Source organism: Pelophylax lessonae (genome assembly GCF_965119305.1).
Source record: "Pelophylax lessonae genome assembly, chromosome: 8".
In the NCBI taxonomy this organism is placed as follows: Eukaryota; Metazoa; Chordata; class Amphibia; order Anura; family Ranidae; genus Pelophylax; species Pelophylax lessonae.
Window position 1 is genome coordinate 268,651,889 of NC_138775.1, and position 16,728 is coordinate 268,668,616.

General features: G+C 42.4%; 1 protein-coding gene across 4 annotated transcripts in view; it reads left to right on the top strand.

Moving 5' to 3' along the window:
* NEGR1 (neuronal growth regulator 1) overlaps window positions 1–16,728 on the top strand; it is an 846,722-nt gene that overhangs the window by 651,419 nt on the left and 178,575 nt on the right. For all 4 annotated transcript variants that reach the window (XM_082264787.1, XM_082264788.1, XM_082264789.1 and 1 more), the window contains exon 6: window positions 2,538–2,689. In XM_082264787.1, the coding sequence (XP_082120913.1) occupies window positions 2,538–2,689 (152 nt within the window). The remainder of the gene's footprint in view (window positions 1–2,537; window positions 2,690–16,728) is intronic.

Here is a 16,728-nt window from a genome sequence, read left to right on the forward strand (position 1 = left end):
CCATGGAAATGGAATTAAGTGGCTTGATAAATCGCATGCACACCATTTTATTTAAGAGTAAAAAAAAAAAAAAAGGATAAGGTTACAACTTAGAGCCTGACTTTGCAAAGAGCTCTTAAACCCCCAGAGTGAAACAAAGGTTTATTACTTATTAGTGTCCTTGCTACAGTAAAGTGGTGATTTAATATACTGTATAGTGTTCTATATAATATAAATCCTGTCGGTACTTGGCACCACATTGTGGCATAAATGATCCCGTTTACATTTTGACTCTGATCTATGAGCATAAATGGACGTGACAGTTTGACAGAAAGCAGTTTTTGATCTAAAGCAATTAAGGATGCTATAGGCAACAGATCCACTTTATATTTGGGTCTTCAATGTCATGGTAATCTGACTTAACCTCTATTTTCTTTTTTCTGGTGTTGTCTTGCAAGAATTCTTTTTTTTAAGCAATCCCTAGACTAAAAAGACTTAAAAAACACACATTTTATTTATTTTATTTTTTTATCAGGGTCCATTTAAAAAAATGGTGTCACTGTAAAATATAACTATACATTTTGTTGTATAATTTGTTCTTTTTAAAATTACATTACAATGATGATACTGATACAAAGCATTGCAATGTAATTGACAAATAAAATACCATGTGGTTCTCTTTTTTTTAACTATGACACTAAAAAAAAAAAAATAAATAGAAAGCTGAGAAAGATGGAGTCCGCCAAGCGCACCGCTTTGTGTGATAGGACCCTAAGGCTCCTTTCACACATGCTGTCCATTTGTCCCTTTTTCATCCATCCGTTGACAGATGAAAAACGGACATCAATGCATCTCTATGGGGAAACGGATGTAAATGGATGATCACCCGTTTACATCAGTTTACATTACATCCACATTAGTGATCGACCGATTATCGGCAAAGCCGATATATCGAGGGCCGATCTGCACTTTCCTCGATATATCGGAATCGGCTACCAAGGTGGCTGATATTGCCAATATTTCAGGAAAGTGCTGTACCGGAGTGATACCTGCAGCTAGTGGCATCACCCCGGTACCGGCGTCCATAGCCGACGGTCGGCTGTCTTGTATTGACAACCGATGCGGCTGAGAAGCTGCTCGGCTGTCATTACAAGGAGCGGGAGGGGATGTCCCCCCCCTCCCGCTGCCTTCCGCAGGGCACCCGGGTCTCCCGTCCCACCAGGCAACCAGCCTGCGTGGCCGCCGAAGACCCGATCAAAGCCGCATTTGGCTGTGATCGGGTCTCCATGTAAAAACCCTGGAAGCGATGTCATGAAATCATTTCCGGGTACTCAGCGCCAGATTAAAAAAAAATGACAGCATTCAAAACAGCCAAACTTAGCGTTTTGAATGCTTTTAAGTGCAGAGGAGGGGTTTGGGGTCTTTTAGACCCCCAAATCCCTCCACAAGATTACCTGTCAAGTGCTAAAAATAAAAAATAAAACATTTTTTAAATGTACGAAAATATTGGCAAATATCAACCAAAACCGATATGCAATGGCCAAAATATCGGTATCGACAAAGAAAAACCGATATGGGTCGATCACTAATCCACATCTGTCATCAGTTCTTTTAAACTGATCAAAGCTCTATTTTTCTTCCGTTAAAAAAAGGGATCGGACGAAAAACGGATGTAAACTGACAAATGGACAGGTTTTCATCCATGTTTTCATTGGTAGTGGATGTAAAAAACAAAAAAAACTGATGAGCACTGATGAAATACGAATGAATGAAAAACGGATGAAAAACTTATGGATATTTTATCCGTTTTGATATGACTGAACTGATGAAATTAATGTATGAAAGGGGCCAGTTATAAAGACAATCTCTACTAAAAAAAAAAAAAATCTGCAGATGAATGAATCAAGGTAGATACAAAAAAAACAATGTTACTTTGTATCTCTCCATCTGAACTGTGTTGATAAACACTGAGAGCCCGTTCACACCAGAACACGGTGTGGGCAAAGTGGATTTCCTACAGTGCACGGAATCCACTGCCCTTGTTAGACACACCTGGGTACCATTAATTGTAAGCGGCCCCCCAAACCCATCTAACAAACGCAGCAAGTTTGGACCACCAAACCAGAATTTTGTGCATTTCTGTGCAGTTGGCACGGTATGTGTGGCAATGCGCCAAATAAAAAAAAACATGCGCTATGGTGTGCACTTACCTTAGTCATATGGCTCTTTTTTTGGCAGCTGCCCTTGCTAGAGTTGTATGTACTGTAAATGTATGTAAATAGCAACTTCTGGCTTCAATTTCAGAGCCAAGAATTACCAGCAATTGGGAGGGATGCAGCAGAGGAACAGAAAAACTGGATGCACTACACTCGCCCTGTCTACTTTGAGGACTTTTTTGTGGGCGTGTGTTCTTAGCTAGTTAAAGCATATTTGAGATTTTTAGTGATTGAGTTCACAAACACTTTAATAGACATCCCGGGACATAATACAACCAATGAAATACCAACTTTATCTTCCATAGGACATATATAATATACACTTTTGTTTTCCCTTGATAGACTGACAAATGGACAGAAGGGCATCCTCATAAAGAACTACAGCACCAGATCGATCCTTCACGTCTCCAACGTAACAGAAGAACACTTTGGCAACTATACTTGTGTAGCGGTAAACAAGCTGGGTACCAGCAATGCCAGCCTACCATTGAACCGTAAGTAGCAAGCTACGGCACGTGATTATACATTGTTATCATTGTCTGTGGAGTGATGGCTCAGTTTTGGGGTGAATCGGGATGGCATGGTGCAGCTTAGTATTGTAACTACACATAAACCAGACAGCAGTTGTCTCAGTGGTAATGGTAGGTAGTGGAAGACGTGCCCAATCCGTATTGTAATAGCATTACCACCATACATCTCACACTGGTAAAATTTTGTTTAGGACTTCCAGTAGCATGTTTTTGAAAACGTTTGGATGGCAGAATTTGTGTATGGGACTCTGCAGAAGGTAAAGTGAAAATCTCTTTTACATATATTGCAACCAGACAAGTTGTGGTAAACCCAACCAGACAAGTTGTGGTAAACCCAACCAGACAAGTTGTGGTAAACCCAACCAGACATGTTTTGGTAAACCCAACCAGACAAGTTGTGGTGAACCCAACCAGACAAGTTGTGGTGAACCCAACCAGACAAGTTGTGGTGAACCCAACCAGACAAGTTGTGGTAAACCCAACCAGACAAGTAGTGGTAAACCCAACCAGACAAGTTGTGGTGAACCCAACCAGACAAGTTGTGGTGAACCCAACCAGACAAGTTGTGGTAAACCCAACCAGACAAGTAGTGGTAAACCCAACCAGACAAGTTGTGGTGAACCCAACCAGACAAGTTGTGGTAAACACATAAACCAGACAGCAGTTGTCTCATGGTAATGGTAGGTAGTGAAGGACGTTCCCATCCGTATTGTAATAGCATTACCACCATATATCTCACACTGGTAAAATTCTGTTTAAAACTTCCAGTAGCACTTTTATTGTAAGCGTTTGGATGACAGAATTTGTGTATGGGACTTTGCAGAAGGTAAAGTGAAAATCTCTTTTACATATATTGCAACTAGACAAGTTGTGGTGAACCCAACCAGACAAGTTGTGGTGAACCCAACCAGACAAGTTGTGGTGAACCCAACCAGACAAGTTGTGGTGAACCCAACCAGACAAGTTGTGGTGAACCCAACCAGACAAGTTCTGGTAAACCCAACCAGACAAGTTCTGGTAAACCCAACTACACAAGGTTTAGTGAATTGAGTTAGAAGGAACTAGAATCCAAAAGACAGAAATAGAAAATCTCTATTACATATGGTACAACTAGATAAGTTGTGGTGAACCCAACCAGACAAGCTGTGGTGAACCCAATTTCACAAGGTTAAATGATGTGAGTTAGAAGGAACCAAAAAACTCTACTTAACTTGAGCCATTCAAATCATTCCTTTTTTTCATCGGTGCCAACTGTACATCTGGAAATGGCTTATGGGGACATTTTTGGTTCCTTTAAAGTGGTGGTAAAGGCTAACTATAATTGTTCTTAAAAATGTCCCCCTCCTACCTATTCTGCATAGCCTGTATAAAAAAGATCTGTATACTTACTTTTTCTGGTTGGGTCACGTGACACCACAGCTTCAGTTTCCCTCTACAGCTCAACTTAAGCTGTGAATTCCTGGAGCTATGACACCACCCACAGGCTCCATTGCTGGCGCTCTCTCCTCTCCTCTCCTCTGCAGTGCACAGATCTTTTTTATATAGGCTATACAGGATAGGTATGAGGAGGGAAGAGGGAATGTTTTTAAGAATAGTTATAGTTAGGCTTACCTTCCTCTTTAAGCCCACCTCACCATAGGGTGTGTCATTCCATAAGCCAATGGTCTCCAAACAGTGGCCTGCGGGACAGATGTGGTCCTTTGCTATCTTTTATCTGGTCCTTGGTGCACTATTCCTCTCAATGACACCAACAGTGAGACACCATTCATTTAGCTGACACCAACAGTGGGGCACTATTCCTCCCACTGATACCAGCAAGAGGGCACAATTCCTCTGACAGACACCAACAATGGGGCACTGTTCCTCCCATTGAAATAAACAATTGGGCACCCCACTTATACCATTAAGGGCCCCTACTTCACACGCTAACACCAATAGTCCACTACTCCTTTTACTGACCACAAGCATTATCTATTTTTTTTTTTTCACTCCCACTGACCATCAAGCCTGAGGTATTGTTTCCTCCCACTGATGCTGGGGCATCTTCTACTGCCATTGGCCACAGTCTGTGCCCCCCCCCCCCCCTCCATGTCTGAAGAACAATAAACTGGCCCTTTCTTTACAGTGTTTTGAGACCCCTGCCATAAGCCCTGACACAGCAATTTGCTCTTTGGAATAAATGGCTGTATAATATGGTGTTATAATCCAGTGGTTTTGGATGCACAGTTGGCCCCAACAGAAAATAAAGAATTAATTGCATGTCTTTGCCTATAACCCTGAATGAGGTATAAATCACAGATTTTTTTATATCTGTAATAGGAGTGAGTCATGCAGATGCCTTCTGCTATTACTTGTGGGTCCACCTATTCACATCTCTGCATTATACAGTAAGTGTGTATGTACAGTATCTCAAAAAAGTTGGCACACCCATCACATTTTAACATGTAAAGTAGTGAGTATACAGCTTGTATAACAGTGTAAATTTGCTGTCCCCTCAAAATAACTCAACAAACAGCCATTAATGTCTAAACCACTGGCAACAAAAGTGAGTACACCCCTAAGTGAAGATGTCCAAATTGGGCCCAAAGTGTCAATATTTTGTGTGGCCACCATTATTTTCCAGCACTGCCTTAACCCTCGTGGGCATGGAGTTCACCAGAGCTTCACAGGTTGCCACTGGAGTCCTCTTCCACTCCTCCATGACGACATCACAGAGTTGGTGTATGTTAGAGACCTTGCGTTACTCCCCCTTCCGTTTCAGGATGCCCCACAGATGCTCAATAGGGTTTAGGTCTGGAGACATGCTTGGCCAGTCCATCGCCTTTTCCCTCAGCTTCTTTAGCAAGGCAGTGGTTGTCTTGGAGGTGTGTTTTGGCCTGTTATCATGTTGGAATACTGCCCTGCCCAATCTCCGAAGGGAGGGGATCATGCTCTGTTTTAGTGTGTCACAGTACATGTTGGCATTCATGGTTCCCTCAAACTGTAGCTCCCCGTTGCCGGCAGCACTCATGCTGCCCCAGACCATGACACTCCCACCACCATGCTTGACTGTAGGCAAGACACACTTGTCTTTGTACTCCTCACCTGGTTGCGGCAACACACGCTTGACACCATCTGAACCAAATACATTTATCTTGGTCTCCTCAGACCACAGGACATGGCTCCAGTAATCCATGTCCTTAGTCTGCTTGATTTCAGCAACCTCTTTGCGGGCTTTCTTGTGCATCATCTTTAGATGAGGCTTCCTTTTGGAATGACAGCCATGCGGCGTATGGTCTGAGCACTGACAGGTTGACCCCCCACCCCTTTAATCTCTGCAGCAATGCTCGCAACACTCATATGTCTATTTCCCAAAGACAACCTCTAAATATGACGCTGAGCATGTGCACTTCTTTGGTTGACCATGGCAAGGGCTGTTCTGAGTGGAACCTGTCCTGTTAAACCGCTTCATGGTCTTGGCCACCGTACTGCAGCTCAGTTTTAGGGTCTTGGCAATCTTCTTATTGCTTAGGCCATCTTTATGTAGAGTAACATATCTTTTTTTCAGATCCTCAGAGAGTTCTTTGCCATGAGGTGCCATGTTGAACTTCCAGTGACCAGTGTGAGAGAGTGAGAGCGATAACACAAAATTTAACACACCTGCTCCCCATTCACACCTGAGACCGTGTATCACTAATTAGTCACATGACACCAGGGAGGTAAAATGGCTGATTGGGCCCAATTTTGACATTTTCACTTACCGATGTACTCACTTTTGTTGCCAGCGGTTCAGACATTAATGGTTGTGTGTTGAGTTATATTGAGGGTACAGCAAATTTACACTGTTATACAAGCTGTACACTCACTACTTTACATTGTAGCAAAGTGTCATTTCTTCAGTGTTGTCACATGAAAAGATATAATAAAATATTTACAAAAATGTGAGGGGTGTACTCACTTATGTGAGATAATGTATATGAGTAAAGGAGTTTAGGAGGCTGTAAAGAGCAGAACCATGCAGACGGAAGAGAAATAAATCAGGATTTGTGTATCTGAACTCTACGCGTGGGTCACTTCTAAACACTTTTTGTTTATAACTCACTCTAAATGCCTGTGAAGCCTACTCAACACCTTCCTCATGGGGTTCAGAAAACCCTCCCTGCTGTGCTGCCTGGCCTAATTCAATCTACAGCAAACAAAATTCAGACACAGGCTGAACCAAACCTTACCTTGTGTACAGAAGGGATCCATCCACACTTCATGCGACATTTTATTTTATTTTTTTTGTGACTTAATAATAGTTATTTTGTACTACAGTACTAAGAGTTTCATCTATCTATCTATCTATCTATCTATCTATCTATCTATCTATCTATCTATCTATCTATCTATCTATCTATCTATCTATCTATCTATCTATCTATCTATCTATCTATCTATCTATCTATCTATCTATCTATCTATCTATCTCGCTATCTATATATATATATATATATATTTTTTTTTTTTTTTTTTGGTAGTTATCTTTATCTTTGTGTGGCTTAATATTATTTACTACAGTATCAAAGATGGTGTGTACATATATATATATATATATATAAACATTGTATTACCAAAAGTATCGGAATGCCTGCCATTACACACACATGAACTTTAATGGCATCCTATTCTTAGTCCGTAGTGCTCAATAATGAGTTGGCCCACCCTTTGCAGCTATACCAGCTTCAACTCTTCTGGGAAGGCTATCCAGAAGGTTTAGGAGTGTGTCTATGGGAATGTTTGATCATTCTTCCAGAAGCACCTTTGTGAGGTCAGGCACTTATGTTGGATGAGAAGGCCTGGCTCGTGTTCTCCACTCTAATTCATCCCAAAGGTGTTCTATTGGGTTGAAGTAAGGACTCTGTGTAGGCCAGTCAAGTTCCTCCACCCCAATCTTGCTTATCCATGTCTTTATGGACCTTGCTTTGTGCACTGGTGGTGGGGGGGGTTATAATGTAGGGTTGTTTTTCAGGGGTTGGGCTTGGCCCCTTAGTTCCAGTGAAGAAAACTCTTAAGGCATCAGCATACCAAGAGATTTTGAACAATTTCATGCTCCCAACTTTATGGGAACAGTTTGCCGATGGCCCCTTCCTGTTCCAACATGACTGCGCACCAGTACACAAAGCAAGTCCTGACCTCAACCTGATAGAATACCTTTGGGATGAATTTGAGCGGAGACTGCAAGCCAGGCTTTCTTGTCCAACATCAGTGCCTGACCTCACAAATGCGCTTCTGGAAGAATGGTCAAACATTCCCATAGACACTCCTAAACCTTCTGGACAGCCTTCACAGAAGAGTTGAAGCTGTTATAGCTGCAAAGAGTGGGCCAACTCAATATTGAACCCTACGGACTAAGGCTGGGATGCCATTAAATAATAATAATATGTAATAGCAGGCGTCCCAATACTTTTGCTAATATAGTGTATATACTGTTCGAGATCAGCATTTATGCAGCTTTGTACAATTCTCAAGAGGGTGTACATATTGCACATTAATTTTTTATAACTTGCTATATTTGCGCCTCCCGAGTGTTTCTAAGTTGGATTGTAACAGGCAATGACAGGTTTCTTTTTAATTGTCTGGAATGGGGAAAAACCAGAGCTTCTCTTTATACCATGGGCTTTTAAAGAGCACTATATCCTCTCATTAAAAAAAAAAAGCACTGCAGCACTTAGTGATTATAAGTGCATCTGCACTTACAGTTTTGTCTTGCAAAGTCCAACATTTACCTGTTCATCCTTCCAATTGGGTCCGCCTTATGCAGCTTTCTGTGATGGTGTGGCAATATTGCTGCACTGCTTCTGAACTGAGAGCATAGTTGCCCCTCTCATGTAAGCTGTGCCTACTTGCACTACAGTGGGAGGGGAAAAGGTTGTTGGGGGTGTGGCTATTGCCATTGTCACTGCTGATTTACAAGCCTGTAGTTTGTCAATCAGCACCTGGCCACACCTATCCACGCCCACTACTTTTTGGATTGGCAGCACTGTCTCTGCTGCCAAAACCCTCCCACTGTGAGCTGCAGTGTCTGAGCGGGGGAACAGGTGAGATACAAATGAAGAGGATTTGGCTCAGTCAGGGAAGGTAAAGTTTTTTGTTTACTTTATGAAGCTTGTATATCACATAATAACTGAACTTGGTATTTGTTTAGACTGTCAGTGACGGTTCACATTGGTGCGATGCGGGAACCCTGCAAATCCACGACTCGCAGGCAGTTCACACTGCCATATGCAAACTGTTGGGAGTGTCAATACAAAGTTAACGACACCCCCCAGATTAGTTTAACCCATGCAATCCGTTTCTGGTGAAGACCGAAAAAAAGGGTTCTGTGCGACTTTGGTTCGAATGCAATGAAAATTCAGCCATGTAATCTGCATGGCTGAATTCACATCGCACAGACATCGCATGTGAATTGCACAGCAGTGCGGTGCGAATCACATGCGATGTCTGACATCGCATATGTGTGAACTGGTACTTATACAGGATCCTTTTGTTATTTTTTAATTAAAGATGGGGGTCTATTTGTATGTGGCATAGGTAATGTTTCTTCTGAAATGTAACCACTTGACCTCCGAAAGACCCCCCTTCATGACCAGGCCATTTTTTTTTACGATACGGCACTGCGTTACTTAACCACTTTACCACTAGAGCATTTTGCTGTCTTACGTCTGGGCCACTTTTTGCGATTCGGCGCTGTGTGACTTTAACTGACAATTGCGCGGTTATGCGACACCGTACCCAAACGAAATTTACGTCCTTTTTTTCCCACAAACAGAGCTTTCTTTTGGTGGTATTTGATCACCTGTGCAATTTTTACTTTTTGCGCTATAAACAAAAAAAGAGCGTTTATTTTGAAAAAATAACAACATTTTTAACATTTTTTTATATGAAATTCCCCCCAAAAAAGATGTAAAAACCAAATTTTTTTTTAAATTTTTGGCCAATTTGTTTTCTGCTACATATGTTTGGTAAAAAAAATCGCAATAAGCGTATTTTGATTGGTTTGCGCAAAAGTTATTGCGTTTACTAACTAAGGGAAAGATTTCTGTCATTTTTGGTGTTTTTTTTTTTTAACGAGTAATGGCGGCGATCTGCGATTTTTTTTGCGGGACTGCGACATTGAGGCGGACAGATCGGACCCTTGACTGACATTTTTGACACTTTTGGGGGTACCAGTGACATTACTGCAGTAATCAGTGCTATAAATATGCACTGTTACTGTAAAAATGACACTGGCAGGGAAGGGGTTAATTTTATTGGAGAGGGAGGGGTTAATGTATGCCTGGTGCTTACTAACGTGTGTGGGGGGAGGTGACTGAGTGACACAGGGACAGATCGCAGGTTCAGCTATGCTGAACACTCCGATCTGTCACTCCCTGTCACTTAGGAGATCCGCCCGCTCTGTTTACACAGGCGGGCGGATCTCCAAACTGGATTCCCCGACGATCGGGGCAGAGCAGCGGCGATCGCCGCCGCTCCTCCCCTGGCCCGACTCCCGCTGTGAATGAAAACAGCGGGAACGCGCCTCCGGCGGCGCGCAAGCGCCGCCTACAGGGGGAGGAGTCTAGCGACGTAGGTTTACGTCGCTGGACGATAACGAGCCACTGTGCCGCAGTAGCAGCACAGTGGCTAGTGGTAAAGTGGTTAACTGACAATTACTCATTTATGCGACACTGTACCCAAATAAAATGTATGACATTTTTTTTCCACAAATAGAGCTTTCTTTTAGTGGCAATTGATCACCACTGTTTTCTTTTTTTTTTTTTTAACGCTATGAGCAAAAAAAGACTGATTATTTTGAAAAATAAAACAATATTTTTTACTTTATGCTATAAAATATATCCAATAAAAAAATTGAAAAAAAACAATTTTCTTCACAAATTTAGGCCGATATGTATTCTACTACATATTTTTGGTAAAAAAAATCCCAATAACTGTATATTGATTGGTTTACGCAAAAGTTATTGCGTCTGCAAACTCTGGTATATATAATTTACATACAGAAAGGGAAAGTTGCCCTGGGACTTTAGATGAGGCAAACACAGGTGGCCACTCAATGAAGTAAATTTAATCTCAATTTAATGATTAGTATCAAAAAAATTACATCATGTATCATGGTACATAAAAATGTTAACCAAGCCAAACAAAGGTATAGGCACAAATATAGTACATGCTTGAAGTTAGTAACTGTATTGTTGCATGGTTGTAAACAGGCATCTTAAAGTGGAGTTCCACCCTAAAATGATACTTACCTCCATCTTCTCGCTCCGGGTCACCTGAAAAACAAATGGATAATCGCATTTTTTTTTTTTACTTACCTCGTAGAAAATACCTTACTTCCTCTTCCTCCCCTCGGCGGCCATGGCCCGTCGTCACTTCCTGACTTTGCAATGATTCCTGGGAGCTGAACGTCATCGCTCCCAGGAATCATTGCGCCTGCCCCGGCCCCGACGTCAGTTCCGGGATACGCGCGTCATTCCCTTCTAAACAGCTTCTGGGCATGCCCAGAAGCTGTGGAGGGATGACGCGCGCACCGGAAGTGACGTCGGGGCCGGTGCAGTGCATCGTGGGACCGAAGAAGACGGAAGAGGACACAGAAGAGGATCGCACTGGCTTCAAGCTGCCCACACCTGAGATGACAGCGCTGGACAAGACATTTTCAAGGTAAGTATTTCTTCTTGCAGGTAAGTGCAACCCGGGACAGATCAGAGGCTATCCATTGTGGAATGTACTAGCCCTGACTGTCCCGGGGGTATTTTTATTAAAAAAAGTATTCCAGGGTGGAACTCCGCTTTAATAACTTTGACGTGTTTCCCCAGCAAACTGCTCGCTTCTTCAGAAAGGGATGCACACATGCATGTCTGTGAAAAAACATATGTAGAAATAGTATTGTAACAACAATCCAAAAATTAGTTATTGATGATGTTTGCAGGGTAGAAAACCCATGAAGGATCCCGAGTCAGGAACCCATACTTTTTTTTTTTGATACGAATCATTAAATTGAGATTACATTTACTTCATTGAGTGACCACCTGTGTCCGCCTCATTTAAAGTCCCAGGGCAATCTTTCAGAGTCTGTAGGTTTGTTCTTAAGTCGAATTTGTAAGCCGGAACAGTTACATTTTTTAAGTTTAGCTTCAGCCAAAATAATAATTTTTAAGTTTTTTTGGATAGCATAGGGAAGGGTTAACACCCCTGTACCATTTGATTTGCTGTCTCTACCCCTGTTCAGAAGATTTCACCTCACTTTCTGTGCCTGTGACAATTGGATTTTGAAAATTTTGGGTTGTTGTGGAAACAAGGATTGGTGATAAAACCTGCACTGGAGACCAGAGGAAGGGGGGGTTGTGGATGTTGGGGAGAAAAACGGTGACCATAGGCTAAGCTGAAGACCTGTGTGAGAGACCACTGACCCTAGCTGTGGGCCAAATATCATTCCCACCAGCACAAAATTTGAGTAGAAAATAATAACTGCTACATTGGCCGCAAAATTTCATTTTATAGATTTGGGATTTTGCACTTGATGGAACTTTTGGTGTGAAAATGGGTGAACTGAGTGGGAAGGGGTGGAACTTTGTATCACCTGGCACAGTTTGGAAAAGTTGTCTGACATGTTGAATGTGTCTAGGAGGACAGTCCCACTATGACCTATGGTTGTTATTGAGGAAAGCAGTAACACTGATGTATATAAAGCCTCTTTCTTATATGTCTTTGGATTTCAGGAGCCAGTAGGGTGGGGTAGACAACCTAAAACCTTCATAAGTCTGCTTTATTGAAGGCAAACTAAAAATGCAACAAAACATTTAGTAAGAAACCCTGAAACAGCTAAAGATTCTCATAAAACGGTCACATTTTGTATTGCCAAAGGCTTGATTGGTACATGAAGGCTTCATATTCATTATCATAAAAGCCATTGCAGACAGTATGATCTGAACCAAAAAACAGACCTACCATACTCGGTAACCAGAGCAGCAACTGGGAATTGGAGCGAATTGACTATTAAGCTTGGAAATCTGCACTCAAGTGGTGTGTAATGAGGGAAAGATTAGTATTCAATGGTCTTTGTTGGCATCACTATTGGCGCTTTTCCACTGCATGGAACCGAACGGTTCGGCTCGCTTTTGTGCTTTTCCACTGCTGGTACCGCATGGTACGGTGTAGGAACGGTTCGGTACGGCGGCGCTTTTCCACTGCATGGAACCGAACGGTTCGGCTCGCTTTTGTGCTTTTCCACTGCTGGTACCGCATGGTACGGTGTAGGAACGGTTCGGTACGGTACACTACGGCGGCGCTTTTCCACTGCATGGAACCGAACGGTACGGCTCTCTAAAATAGTACCACCTCGATTGTTGTTCCAAGAGGTACCATACCGGTACCATATCCCACAATCCTTTGCATGCAGTCACTACTAGCCACTGATTGGTCAGAGAATCGTTGTTATCCCATCCACTTAACTTTAGTACTACTTTAGTGGAAAAGCAAACCGTACTGTACCGAACTGTTTCAACACCGTACCATGCAGTGCCAGCAGTGGAAAAGCAAACCGGGCCAAGCAGGGCTGAGTAGAGTCGAGCCGGTACTTGCAGTGGAAAAGTGCCATAATGGTCTTGCCGCTTCCCTCGGGACCAAGGGTATCCAAAACTCTTGTTGTTGACTTGACTATTAAACCTTACTACAAGGACTTCCAACACTCAGGTGTAAAGTACAGAAATACCAAGTAGACATATTCAGACATGTAAATTTTCTGAAGAATTTTATCTCGACTGACCTTTAAAATAAACCTACCATGAAAATTCACACTTTACAAGAATCGTTCAGGAACATGTGAGCATAACAAAACCCCATTTGATTTTGGGTTAAAAAGCACCACTTTCTTATCCCTCATACAGCCTAAAGCCTAGGCAAAGGTTATGTGACCCCTGGCTACCAGGAGATTGGTGTGTATTTCATGTCATTAGGGTCATATGCATATTGCTTGGTGCTTTCAGTCACACCAACTCCATCTGATAGACTTGAAAGGGGGATAGGAGGATAAGCAAGACACAAGCATGGTGTGAGACCATGCATGAAATCTCCTTTATTCCTGAATCTTAGTGAGGAGTTGCCCACTTCTCCTCTAAATATCACCCGTACTCGTCATGTGACACGGCCTATCCCAGGATACCCAGCGCCACAGATTCCAGTAAGGTCACCGCGAGGTGATATCTTGACATTTACACATGCAAATATTCCTTGATGGATGGCGCGCTCATTGCTCTGTATGTTTGTCTTTCATATCAGTCTTGCATACTAATTTGTATTTCAGCTAATCTCTATTCACGGAATTAGCCTTTAAACTGTGACTTTTATGTGTGATATTGAAACTCTGCTCAGGGGAAAAAAATGTCCATTTTAAATTACTTCTTCATTTTCTGATGAGACTGCGATGTACTGTTAACCATTTCAGTGCCTCCGGCTCCTGGAGTCTGGTCTACACATATAATGGACATCGCTGATAGTGCAGCATGGGTACCATTGGGAATTTTCATTTGTTGATGTGTGTATTACTGGTCAAAGCTTGGGATGCACTGTGAGGACAACCGTATGGCAAAATACAGTGTAACGAACAATTACGCGGTCGTGCGACGCTGTACCCAAATATAATTGATGTCCTTTTTTTCCCACAAATAGAGCTTTCTTTTGGTGGTATTTGATCACCTCTGCGATTTATAATTTTTGCGCTATCAATAAAAAAAGAGCCACGTTTCTGAAAAAAAAAAAAAACAATATTTTTCACTTTCTGCTATAGAACATTCCCAAAAAAAATTAAAAAATCAAAATTTTTCATCCTTATAGGCCAATTTGTATTCTGTTGCATATTTTTGGTAAAAAAAAAATCCCAATAAGCGTATTTTGATTGGTTTGCGCAAAAGTTATCACATCTACAAACTAGAGGAAAGATTTATATCATTTTTATTTTTTTTACTAGTAATGCAGTAGCGATCTGCGATTTTTAGCGAGACTGCGACATTGCGGCGGACAGGTCGGACCCCTAACTGACATTTTTGACACTTTTGGGGGGACCAGTGACATTACTACAGTAATCAGTGCTAAAAATATGCACTGTTACTGTAATAATGACATTGGCAGGGAAGGGGTTAACCTAGCCTTGATCAAAGGGTTAAGTGTGTTCCCTATATATGCATTCTAACTGTGTGGGGCATGGGTTTATCAGATGCAGAGAGAGATCTGTGATTGAGCTTAGATGAATCACACAATCTTTCCCTGCCTCTCTGACAGGAGAGCCGTCTTGCATTGTTTACATACCAGACGGCTCTCCTGTCAGTCTAGCCAAAGATTATGGGAGGCTGGTGGCGAACGAGCCCGCTCCTCCCACGGTCTGCCTCCGATTAGACACAGCAGGAGCGTGGCTCGCTGCCGAAACTGCATGCGAATAATCACGTAGATCTACGTGATTATGCGCAGCCGAGCCGCCCGGCCGCAGTAAATCTACGTGTGGTTAAAAGACTATTTTTTTGGCACCATGTTTGTATGAGGTGTGCATTTACCTATACTTATTATTTTGTGTCTGTATATCTACACATATTGCACGCTGCCTCACATTGACCAGCATAGCCCTGACACACAACGCTTCATGGTTTTGAATTTAGGATTCACTATGGCGCTTTTCCACTGCATGGTACGGATCGGTTTGGCGCTTTTCCACTGCATTGTACCGCATGGTACGTGTTTGAATGGTTCGGTATGGTTTGGTACAGCGGCGCTTTTCCACTACATGGTACGGCTCGCTTAAACAGTACCACCTCGCTTGGGGTTCCAAGTGGGCCGTACCTATACCATATCCCACAATCCTTTGCATGCAGCCTTGACTGTTTGTCACTACTAGCCACTGATTGGTCAGAGAATCATTGTAATCCCACCCACTTACTACTTTAGTGGAAAAGCAAACCGAGCCGAGTAGAGCCTATTGGCGAACCTTGGCACCCCAGATGTTTTGGAACTACATTTCCCACGATGTTCAACTACACTGCAGAGTGCATGAGCATCATGGGAAATGTAGTTCCAAAACATCTGGGGTGCCAAGGTTCGCCATCACTGGCCTATACAGTGCTGAAACGTGCCGACTTGTACCATGCAGTGGAAAAGAAAACTGAGCTGAGCAGGGCCAAGCAGTGCCGAGGGGAGCCAAGCCGGTACTCGCAGTGGAAAAATGCCATATGAAGCTGTGTAAGGGGGGGGGGGGAGCCCATTCTCTCCTCTCAGTTCTCTGCTCTGTGCTGTACCGCATGTGACGTCACATCCCCACCCCCTGCCTTCTGGAACTGAGTAATAATGTGTAAATTCTGGACTTTGAACAGATGTAGAGGAGAGAGGGCTGAACATTCTTAGAATCCGCCATAACTCTTCTTGGAAACATTGAAAATTTAAGAAATATTTGTAAAAAAAATTATTTTTAAGGTATGCTGTGTGATTGGGAACCAATAACAAACACATAGTGGGGTTTTCTCAAATTTGACTACAAAAGTGGAAATATGCTTCAAGATGGGGCACTTGACACGCTTTTTTTAAAGCACTCTGAATGTCAATCAAAGTACCTGTCACTAAATAAAACGGTCACCTTACAATCCTGTTCACACTGTTATTTTTGCTTTTTGCTTTGTTTCCAAAATTATACCCCATGACGCCTTTTTGGTGCTTCAAAGCACTGGGAAGCCAACAAGCGAACTGGAAAGACAATTATCAGTAGTCACTGATTCTTGTGGAAACTCAAGGAAAAACAGAAGGCACTTCTAGGTGCAGTATTTAAGAGTATTTATTAACCACTTCTGGAGCGAAAGTATTTACCCCCTTAATGACCAGGCCATTTTTTGTGATTCGGCACTGCATTACTTTAACAAACAATTGCACAGTCGTGCGACACTGTATCCAAATAAAATTGATGTCGTCCCCCCCCACAAATAGAACTTTTGTTTGGTGGTATTTGATCA